The sequence below is a fragment of the Orycteropus afer genome, unplaced genomic scaffold (assembly GCF_000298275.1).
Source record: "Orycteropus afer afer isolate SDZICR_OR568_19922 unplaced genomic scaffold, OryAfe1.0 scaffold00898, whole genome shotgun sequence".
In the NCBI taxonomy this organism is placed as follows: Eukaryota; Metazoa; Chordata; class Mammalia; order Tubulidentata; family Orycteropodidae; genus Orycteropus; species Orycteropus afer.
In genome coordinates this window covers 509,181-520,006 of record NW_006922485.1, presented here as the reverse complement: position 1 = coordinate 520,006, position 10,826 = coordinate 509,181, and the positions used below count along the sequence as shown (strand labels likewise).

The 10,826-nt window shown below is 33.6% G+C and overlaps 1 protein-coding gene across 1 annotated transcript in view; it reads left to right on the top strand.

Annotated features, from left to right (window-relative positions):
• Window positions 1–7,777, top strand: part of ZNF711 (zinc finger protein 711) — a 40,754-nt gene extending 32,977 nt beyond the window's left edge. The window contains exons 3-8 of the mRNA XM_042783326.1: window positions 408–560; window positions 1,428–1,562; window positions 3,732–3,869; window positions 4,734–4,781; window positions 5,991–6,134; window positions 6,600–7,777. Of these exons, the coding sequence (XP_042639260.1) occupies window positions 408–560; window positions 1,428–1,562; window positions 3,732–3,869; window positions 4,734–4,781; window positions 5,991–6,134; window positions 6,600–7,777 (1,796 nt within the window). The remainder of the gene's footprint in view (window positions 1–407; window positions 561–1,427; window positions 1,563–3,731; window positions 3,870–4,733; window positions 4,782–5,990; window positions 6,135–6,599) is intronic.
• Window positions 7,778–10,826: the final 3,049 nt, after the last annotated feature.

The following is a 10,826-nucleotide window of genomic DNA, read 5'->3' as shown; positions in this document are numbered from 1 at the left end:
TTTAATCTGGGAACTATTTATATGAGCTCATTTTATGGATAGTATGTATTTTATCTTACAATTATTCTGTTCTTAATTTTGGTGTTGGGGTTTAAAATAAACTGTTGGGAGATTATTTAATCTATTCCCAAATAGATTTATTTAAAGCTATATGATTACTGAATATTTCGTATATATAAATTGTCATCTTTGAATAGGTTTTATGTAATTATGATCATGTAGTATATCTGATCTTGTATACTATTTTTTTCATGAAATGTAACACTTCTAATAGCTACTTAATGGATAATCAAGTGAATATAATTGGTAGGTGGTTGACACATTTCACATTGCACTTCTGCCTGAACACCCACCAAATGTCATTGGTAATTTCTGAGTGACATAGTTTCCCTCTTTATATTTTACAGTGGATGATGTTGGAGAGAAACTAGAACATATGGGAAACACACCATTAAAAATCGGCAGTGATGGCTCACAAGATGTTAAAGAAGATGAATTTGGTTCAGAAGTAATAAAAGTGTATATATTTAAAGCTGAGGCTGAAGATGATGTCGAAATAGGTACAAAGACTAATTTATTTCTGTAATAGTTAAGTATTAGAACCGATGCTTATCATTCCTAGTGTATATTCTGAAATTATTTTCAAAGCACAGATTTTTTTTATACAGGTTTCTTTGGGACTAAGTGTATAAAAATGTATTTGAATACAAGACAAGAGTGTAGAATATATCATTCATAGATTGTTTCAAATATAAGCAGTATACTGCAGCTGAACATATCAAAACAAGTGAGTGGAGAGGCTTTGGTTTAGAGTAGACAAATATAGTGAATGTTTTAAGAGTGTGGATTCAAGAGGCCAACTACTTGGGTTTTAATCCTGGTTCTGACATTTAGCTGAGTGATCTTTGGTGAGTTATTCAACCTCCCCATGCCTCAGTTTCCTCATCTATAAAATGACTGTAATGAGACATATTTCATAGGGCTGTTGTGAGGATTAAATTGATAAATATAAGTAAAATACCTAAAAAAAACCCCATTGCCTTTGAGTCAATTTTGACTCATAGTGACCCATGTCAGTAGGGCTTTCAATGACTGTAATCTTAAAGGAGTAGATCACTAGGCCTTTCTTCTGTGATGCCACTGGGTGGAGTCAAACTTTGGACCTTTCAGTTAGGAGTCAAGTGTAAACCATTAGCACCACCCAAGAATCTTAAAGATTTATAGAGTGCTTGGCATAGAAGTGTGATATGTGTTAGCAGTTGTTATTTTTTATCAATGATGATTGAGAATTTAAAGTTTAATATATATGCCAATTTTCTTGACATTTTGAAATTCATTTTCAAATGTTTTATTATATGCAATCCTTATTATTTTAGGGAGTTATTTCATGATACTTCTCAATTTTGATATGTATTTTAATTTTTAAGGTGGAACAGAAATTGTCACAGAGAGTGAGTACACCAATGGACATTCTGTAGCTGGAGTGCTTGACCAGAGCCGAATGCAGCGGGAGAAGATGGTTTACATGGCAGTTAAAGATTCTTCTCAAGAAGATGATATCAGTAAGATCATTAAAAGGCGCTGTAGTGACTTGTCAGCAATCATCATGCATTCTTTTTTTTTTTTTTAAATAGCAATCTCAGTGGTACAAGCACTATTTAGGAACAAAGTTCAATAAAATAAACCTGACCCTTTTCTGTAAATAATTTAAAGAGGAAGAGTCCTATTGACCATTTATTCATACATGTATTGCTAAAATCAGCAAACATGAAATATTATTTGTCTGATATTATACTGAGAAATGCAGAGATGCACAGTTCCTGACCTCAGAGGAACTCACAAATATATGATTATTCAGTACCTGCTTTTGGCCAGGCATTATTGGTTGTGTTGCATATATATTATTTCATTTACTTCTCACAACTCATCTCCAAAGTTCATGGTATAATCAGTTTTATGGAAGGAAAAATGGCTCAGGAAAGTTAAGGAATTGTCCAATCATTCTGATAATATGTAGAGTAGACAGAATTTGATCTCATATCTGTCTAACTTCACAACCAGTGTTCTTTCTGCGTGACAGTGAGCACTGTTGGCTGTCTCTGGATTCAGTGGTGAAAGGGTTAACTAGTTGTTCTCTTTTTGTCACTTAGAGGTTAGCTGACCAAGTATTATTCCAAGCCATGCTACCAGGACCTTTATTTACTATGCTGTTAATGGATGCCAGGTAGCTGCTTTTCTAGGACTGAGTACCACAGTGTGAATAAAGGTCCTTAGGTTTCCTTTCCTGCCATGTTACACTTTCCTTATGAAGATATTTTTTTTCCACTCTGCCTACTTTCTTCTCACCTCTGTGTAGGAAAACAGGCTCTAAGGCTACTTTAGCCGTCTTTCATTGTTGAGACAAACACTACTTGGTTTCGTTCTAGAAGGGCAAAGACTCCACTTGCCTGCATTACTTTGCCAGTGTGGAGTTTACCTGTGCTGCACTTTGATCCTTAGTCCTCAGGTTTCCTTCCCTAGAAGCTATGGGAAGCTGAATTCCAACTCTAGGGAAAGGGTTGAAGGACAGAATTTCTGTTTGGTCTCTATGTTCTTTATTTTTACTTACTGGTAAGGAAAAGAGCCCAGTAGGAAGTGGGAGACTGAAGCTTAGATTACCTAAAACCAAAACTCTGCGGGGCTGTCAAAAATTTAGACCAGTGTATCTTTCTGATTTATGGAAGAAGGGAAGCTTAGAAGGTGGATACTCTCCCCACCACCACCACCACGTTTTCAATCTGTAGTGAATAGACTATCTCAGTGTACAGATAGAAAGCATACACTCAAGCAATTATTTTAAAAAAATTAATAGGTTATATTTAGATAGATTATTTCACATAAATATATTAAGTGGATATCTAGGTTTACAATTTTTTAGCTACCATAATACTAAGGTGCTCTGGTGGTGTAGTGGGTAAGGCATTTGGCTGCTAACCAGGTCAGCAGTTCAAATCGACCAGCTGCTTCATAGGAGGAAGATGGGGTAATCTACTTCCATAAAGATTTATAGCCTTGAAAACCCAATGGGGATTACTATGAGTCAGAACTGACTCAATGGCAGTGGGTTTGGTTTTTTCAGTTTACCATAATATTAGTTTTTTTTCAAATGAACCTCACTTAATACTTTTTTTTTTCTTTAGTAAGTTCTCTTGTAAAATCCTGCTGCTTGAAGGTTGTCAACATATTCTTGGGCACTAGCATTCAAGGTTATTATACATATGTATATATGATATTTTTTAAAATTTCTTCAATTGTTAGTATTTGACTTTTTATTATATATACAATACTCGATTTCATGTACAGTATGTGGGAAAACATGGACCACTTTCTAGTATTGTTTCTATGGGAAATTCTTTCTGAGTATCAAAGAGCTGTCAGGCAAACTTATGAAATACCAACTCTTTATAAACTAGTAATGCCTAATGGACTGTAAAATCAGTCAGTGTATTTCAAGCGCACAAGTTTTGTATAATCAAAATTCCACTTTCATAGCATGTAGGATTAGAAGAAGAATAAGGGCTTTCTTAAATGATTATCTCCTAATGGCACTAGCCTCAGAAAGTGCCCAATATATATATTTTTTAATTAACCAAATTGAAATCTTGACAGCTGAAAGATTTAAATTGTTTGGAATTTTTTCCCATCTATTAAATACTTGGGGTTATAAACAAACAATTATTTCTAAAATTTAGGTTGCGCTGAAATAGCAGATGAAGTTTACATGGAAGTCATTGTAGGGGAAGAGGAAGGAACTTCTCTCCCTGAGACACAGCTTGAGGACTCTGATGTTAATAAAACAGTTGTCCCTGTTGTCTGGGCTGCGGCATATGGTAGGACACTGGTATTTTTTCACCCGATAAGTACATAACATGTATTTGATTAGCCTTTGTTAATTGGTGGCTAATGCCACCATGAATTGGCTAATATAATAAAATGTTTTAATGTGGACTAATTAATCTCTAGTTACTTGACATGCCTCTCCTACCACATAGCTGGTATTATTTAAAAACGGATCTTGCTTAATGCATTGTGTTTTTCAATAGGGTCTATTTTAAATCCTACCTTAATAAGCAAGTGCCATAAAAAGTTTTATTTTCTAAAATAGGAATATGCCTTAAAAATGGATTCTTCCCCTTTTGGAAAAAAAACTAATTTCATGTATTAAAGCCAGAGATAATAAGATTTTCAGATTCTGAAAAATAATGGAAATCCAGGTGTGCACTTTTAGAAAGTATGCAATGGAAGGTAAATTTATCAAATATATATTTTCCTATCTGTTTATTCTATCTCATTCCTAGTTAATGGATATATAGTCCAGGCATACCCTTTCATTTGAAAAAAATTTGGTGTTCAAATGCATTAATTTATCTTAATTTGGTTCTCTTCAAGGTTCATTCATTCACCAGTCATTTATAGAGCATCTTCAATGTTGGGGATACTCTGCAGAAATGTCTACCCAGTTTTCATTTAAAGTAAAACTGTTCTAGATGGTAACATTTCCAAGGATGCTGACAGTAGCCCTTATTTTCAGTGTGTATGAAATTCCATAATCTATGAATATGGAAGAACTCAACAAAAACATTTTAATCGAAGGAATGGTGGTCAAAGTAAGATTTTGTAGATTAAGATGTGGTCCACTTATGATCATCATAATCAGCATATCTGTTTTTGAATTACTCTTTTTTTTTTTTTAGGAGATGAAAGAAGAGTTTCCCGAAGGTATGAAGATTGTCAAGCATCAGGTGAGAGAGCATTATATATGGAATATAAGTTAAATATCTGGTTCCACACCACTTGGTAAATGAAGAGCAATTAGTTTGTGTCTACAGACACATTGCTTGGACTCTTGCCTGGTCAGACCTAACTAGTTAATTACATAGGTGTTTGCCTCTTTTCATAATTGATTCATTTATACACAGACTTAATGTGTGTTCATCTGTGGATGCAGCTCATTTTAGATTTGCCTCAAGATGCAAGTATCAGGCAACTTATCTCAAGGTACATAAAAGCTTGGTATGAAAAAATTATAAAATAGAAATTACTTCATAGAAAAATAAAAATTGCCAGGATATTAACCATTTTTTAAAGTCTTTCTTGAGATAGAGTTGTGGTTCTTAATTTTTCTGGCAAGTATTAGATTTTATAACTGTTAGTATAAAACTCATGTGTCAGCTTAATTTTTTTGTTTTAATAAACTACTTATAGTATTATTCTGTTGATAGTTCTTTTTTTCCCTTAAGCAAAGAAACTTTCTGTGTCTGCCCTTGGAAACTATTTGATCCTCTAAACTTAAATGTAGAGTTGAGAGAAATTGATGAGAGGCATACATCATAAGATGTATGCTAAACTGACATTTTTGTAGGTCTACATTTCTATACTAAATTGTATAACTCTAAAACATACCTCAAAGAACTTGGATTTTAGGAGTAACTATTCTGCATGCACTGATCCATCTAAAATTGTGGTAAATTGTCTGCCACATCTATTTTAACCCCAAAATTAAGCAAGGAAACTATTCTAAAGCATATATAGAAGAGATGTTCTATTTGTTACATATTACACATAGTCACCATGATGATATTGGTTCACTGATGAGGTACTTATTTTTTCCTCCAAAATCTCTTTAATTTCATCAGCCTTCATTGGTCAGAAATTGGTCTAATGCCAAGATTGTGTTTATCTTATATTAATTCACCTTATCAGTTTATTCCATCAGGGTGAAAAAACTGAGACGTTTTAAAGTTAATTTCAGGTAATATGTTCTTCAAGGTGTTTGCATGGATATGTGTGTATGTGTGAGAAAGAGAGAGAGAGAATATGAATATGAGCATACTTTGTAAAATTTACTACCACAAGGGCAACTTGGTGCTATGCTATCTCTAGTAACTCATCTAATCAAAACCTACAAAGATAAAATATATGTAATTTAATGATGTATCAATTTTTTTTAGGAAATAGTTTGGACTCAGCACTAGAAAACAGAAGTAGCACAGCAGCACAGTACCTTCAAATTTGTGATAGCATTAATACGAATAAAGTACTTAAACAAAAAGCCAAGAAGAGGAGAAGGGGAGAAACCAGGCAGTGGCAAACAGGTAACAGTTTTTGTTTTATGAACATTATAATGATTTGAAATATGTATTTTTTTTTTGGTAACTAAAGAACTAATAAGTTGCAGTGTAGTTCCTACTCCAGTGTTCTGTGTGTGTATGATATAGGTAATTTTTTTTTAAGTATGTGACTGGTATTTAGTAAAATGTTTGCCTTTCTACTCCAAAGATGTTTTTAAGGAGAATTTTCAGGTTGATTCAACAGTAAAGGACATCTGTTTCTGGTTTTCAAAGTGCATGTGATAAAACATTTTGGCAGATGAACCCCATAATAGAATGCTGATCATTACTTTTTAGTGAGCTAGTTTATCATAAATTGCTTTTAAAGTACATTTTTATCTTACGGAATTTTATAGTTCTCACACAGTGTCAGCTAAATTTAGTACCTTTGTTATAAAGCCTTTTAACATAGTCTTTGACCAAATGTTATAACTTCCTTTTTCTATCTAGCTGTTATAATAGGTCCTGATGGACAGCCCTTGACAGTATACCCTTGCCACATTTGCACAAAAAAGTTTAAATCCAGGGGATTCTTGAAAAGACACATGAAAAATCATCCTGATCATTTGATGAGAAAAAAATATCAGTGTACAGATTGTGACTTTACAACAAACAAGAAAGTGAGTTTCCACAACCACTTAGAAAGCCATAAGCTTATAAACAAAGTTGACAAAACCCATGAATTTACAGAATACACACGAAGATACAGAGAGGCTAGTCCATTGAGTTCAAATAAACTTATATTAAGAGACAAGGAGCCGAAGATGCACAAGTGCAAATACTGTGACTATGAAACTGCAGAACAAGGACTATTGAACAGACATTTGCTGGCTGTTCACAGTAAAAATTTTCCTCATGTTTGTGTTGAGTGTGGGAAGGGCTTTCGACATCCTTCTGAACTAAAGAAGCATATGAGAACCCATACTGGTGAGAAGCCATATCAATGTCAGTATTGTGTCTTCAGGTGTGCAGATCAATCAAATCTGAAAACTCACATTAAGTCTAAACATGGTAACAATTTACCATATAAATGTGAGCACTGTCCTCAAGCATTTGGTGATGAGAGGGAGCTTCAGCGTCATCTGGATTTGTTTCAAGGACACAAGACACACCAATGTCCTCATTGTGACCATAAGAGCACCAACTCAAGTGACCTTAAGCGGCACATCATATCTGTCCATACTAAGGATTTTCCTCACAAATGTGAGGTCTGTGATAAAGGTTTCCATCGTCCTTCTGAGCTCAAAAAGCATAGTGATATCCATAAGGGTAGGAAGATTCATCAGTGTAGGCACTGTGACTTTAAAACATCAGATCCATTTATTCTTAGTGGTCATATCCTTTCAGTTCATACTAAGGATCAGTCATTGAAGTGTAAAAGGTGTAAGAGAGGATTCAGACAACAAAATGAGCTCAAAAAGCATATGAAGACCCATACTGGAAGGAAGATCTACCAGTGTGAGTATTGTGAATATAGCACTACAGATGCATCTGGCTTTAAACGACATGTGATATCAATACATACAAAAGACTATCCACACAGGTGTGAATTCTGCAAGAAGGGATTCAGAAGACCATCAGAAAAAAATCAACATATTATGAGGCACCACAAGGAGGCTCTTATGTAAGAGCAATATGAAGAAAAAAGCTATTTAGAAGATATGTTAATTGGGAGGTAAATCTCATGAACTGTTTCATCTGGTTTCAAAGCTTGATATTAAATCATAACTTTACATTCTTTGTATTAAAGATCTTAAAATATTTGAATTGACAGGGGATCTCATAGCCCTTCGAAAATTACTTAAAGAATTTTAGAAGCACCATAGAATGGTTGCAGTAAACTTAAGTGTTTATTTAATAGTATTATATGCATAGTTAAACTACAGAAGGGAAAAGCAAAGACATATACTTTATTTGGCTGATCATACTAGAGATAAATGTTTCTGAAAAGAGAATACAATGAGTACATAATGAATTTAGCAATGCCTTGATGTGGCAAGCAAGCCTCAATTTTATGCAATTTTTGAAATAAGGTGGGGAAATAAAATGTAGTCATCCATCAGTCACTTAGTCATTGAACCTTTTATATTTTACCTGGAAGTTGAATTTCAAAACTGGTGAAAGTTTTGTGTATTAATTTTAAAAAAAGTTTCACTGGAAAAGTTTAAATCAATTCAGTACTATTTAAAAAAGAATTTCAGAGCTGCTAATATTTTATTGTAGGATAAAATGTTTAAAATATAGCATTCTGTGATGACGTCTAAGGATTATATATATATGTGCATATATATATTTATATATGTATATATATATTTCCCTTTTATCTGATGTTCAAGTTGATGTTCAGTATGGCATATATGACAAGAGTATATTTGAGTCAAATGTGGATTTCTAAAATATATGCAACAGTAATGTTGCAAAAAAGTCAGCACTATATTTCCTAAAGATATAAAGACTAAATTGAGAGAACACAGTTTTCTTAAATATTATAATGTTTAAAGATTTTTTAGAACAGTCTTAACAAGTATGATTGTTCTAGTCTTACTCTAATGTTTAAAGGTGCAATTTTATGCCATTATTGAAATTTTTGATTTTTAAAATCTATAACATGCATTTTCAATATAAGGCAGTATTTATGCAGTATTTAACAGACAGTATGCTGCAAAGAGAGTTTGGAGGTGATTATTCAGTTTACAGTGTATAAATTTAAAATATGCATCCCTTTAACAACGCTTTGTGTTAGCATGCTGCAAATCAAAATGGCGCTTAATATAACAAGCTGGTTTAGGGAAATTTAATAAAAACCCTGTTCATAAATGTAATGCATATGATGTGTACTTTTAAAGTTTTAGTTGCTTCATGTTTACGCTCAGCTATTCAACATAATTAATATGTAATTTTACTTCATGCTATCTTGTGGTTTTGTGTTTCAAATAATGTTCATCTTTCTGTTTTTGCACCAGATAAGAATCAGTTCCTTGAGAATAAATTTTTTTATCTTTCTTAACTTCAGACTATTAAATTTGGAAAATCTATGAAAATTGTGTGTTATGTGGCTGTAAATGATGTACACGCTGTAAAATAAGATTGTCACTGTTACGTGGGATTATTATTTTAAATGTTTCTCATTGAAATGAGCATACAATAAAACGCATTTAATTGCACTTCAAGGTTTTATGAGTTTATTTAAAGCTATGTTGTAATGTTGTTCACTCTTTATTAAAAGACTTAAAGTTGCTCTTAGGTAATTTGACCCTCTTTTTTTAACATGTTCTTGAGTTTTGTGCATTGACAGCAAAATGAACTAGCAATTTAAACAATTATGATGACTATGGCATGATTATCTTTCAAGAATGTATGACCTCAGGTGCACATTTCAAAACCTTGGATTTTGTATTATAGAGAAATTTAAAAATTCTTAACTTGCTTAAATAATACAATCTTGAGAAATGAATATATCAAATTATATTCTTGATATGTATCCAAAGGGAAAAATATTTAATCACATATTTGGGAAAGATTTCTGAAAACTAACATAAAAATCTATATAAAAAATCTCTATAAAAAACCTCTATAAACTAATATAAAACACATTGTTATATTCAAACCAGTCATTATTCAATAAATTCATATAGAAGTATCTACCTTTTTTTGGGGGGTGTTCCATTTCTTTAGTTGAAGGAGCTCTGGTGTTGTAGTGGGTAAGGCCTTTGGGTGCTAACCAGAAGGTCAGCGGTTCAAACCCACCAGCTGTTCTGCAGGAGGAAGATGAGGCAATATACTTCCATAAAGATTTACAGCCTTGGAAGCCCAATGGGGGTTGGTGTGAGTCGGAATCCACTCGAAGGCAGTGGGATTGGGTTTTTTTGGTTTTCTTTAGTTGGCTTCTCTAAGGGAATCTGGTACAGAGAGCAACTATTTGCTGCTTTCTTTTCCTTTTTGTCTTTGCGAAGAGCCATGTCACGTGAGTTTGGAGCTGGTTGAGGTGTTATTGTCCTTCGTGAGTTTATGTTGTAGACCTTGATGAAGCCACATGGTGGGGGGAAGTGTGGGCATAGCTCCTCTCCATATGTTTTGAGGCAGCAGACACTCTGCCTGGAACATTCCAAGTTATCCACCGCTTTTTGAAAGTTCACTTTATGTCACTTTGCTCTTACAAAGGACCTACATTGGAACCTGTTTCTACTAACCGAAAGAAATCTGAAGAGGATTTTTGTTTTTACAAACAAAAGGGAAAAAGCTAAACTAGCGTTCAGCTTGTTTTGCAGCGAGCCCTTAAAGAGTCGGTGCACACCCCAAGCAGCTAAGGTGGTATTGCTAAACTCCTTCCCTGGGAACTACGTTCAGCATCTCAGCATCAAGCTTTGAACTGTGTCTGTGAACATTATATGTTAGTTATTTGTTATGATTTGGTAGGCCATTTTTGGGGTCTAGGAATGTTCAAAAATTTTTCCCATGTGTATTAATGGTAATTGCTTCTTTGCTTTACATCATTTTGGTTTAGAAAAGGTTTCACAGGAATGTTCTTTTGGATAGTGAGGGAAACCTGTACCTTGATATATAGCATTATTACTTAACTCTGTCACTTGGCTTCTGAATTATTCCTTAATAATCAATACTGGACAAAGAATGTATCAATTAGCCATTGCTTGTTAAGGTACCTTGGTGGTGCAATGG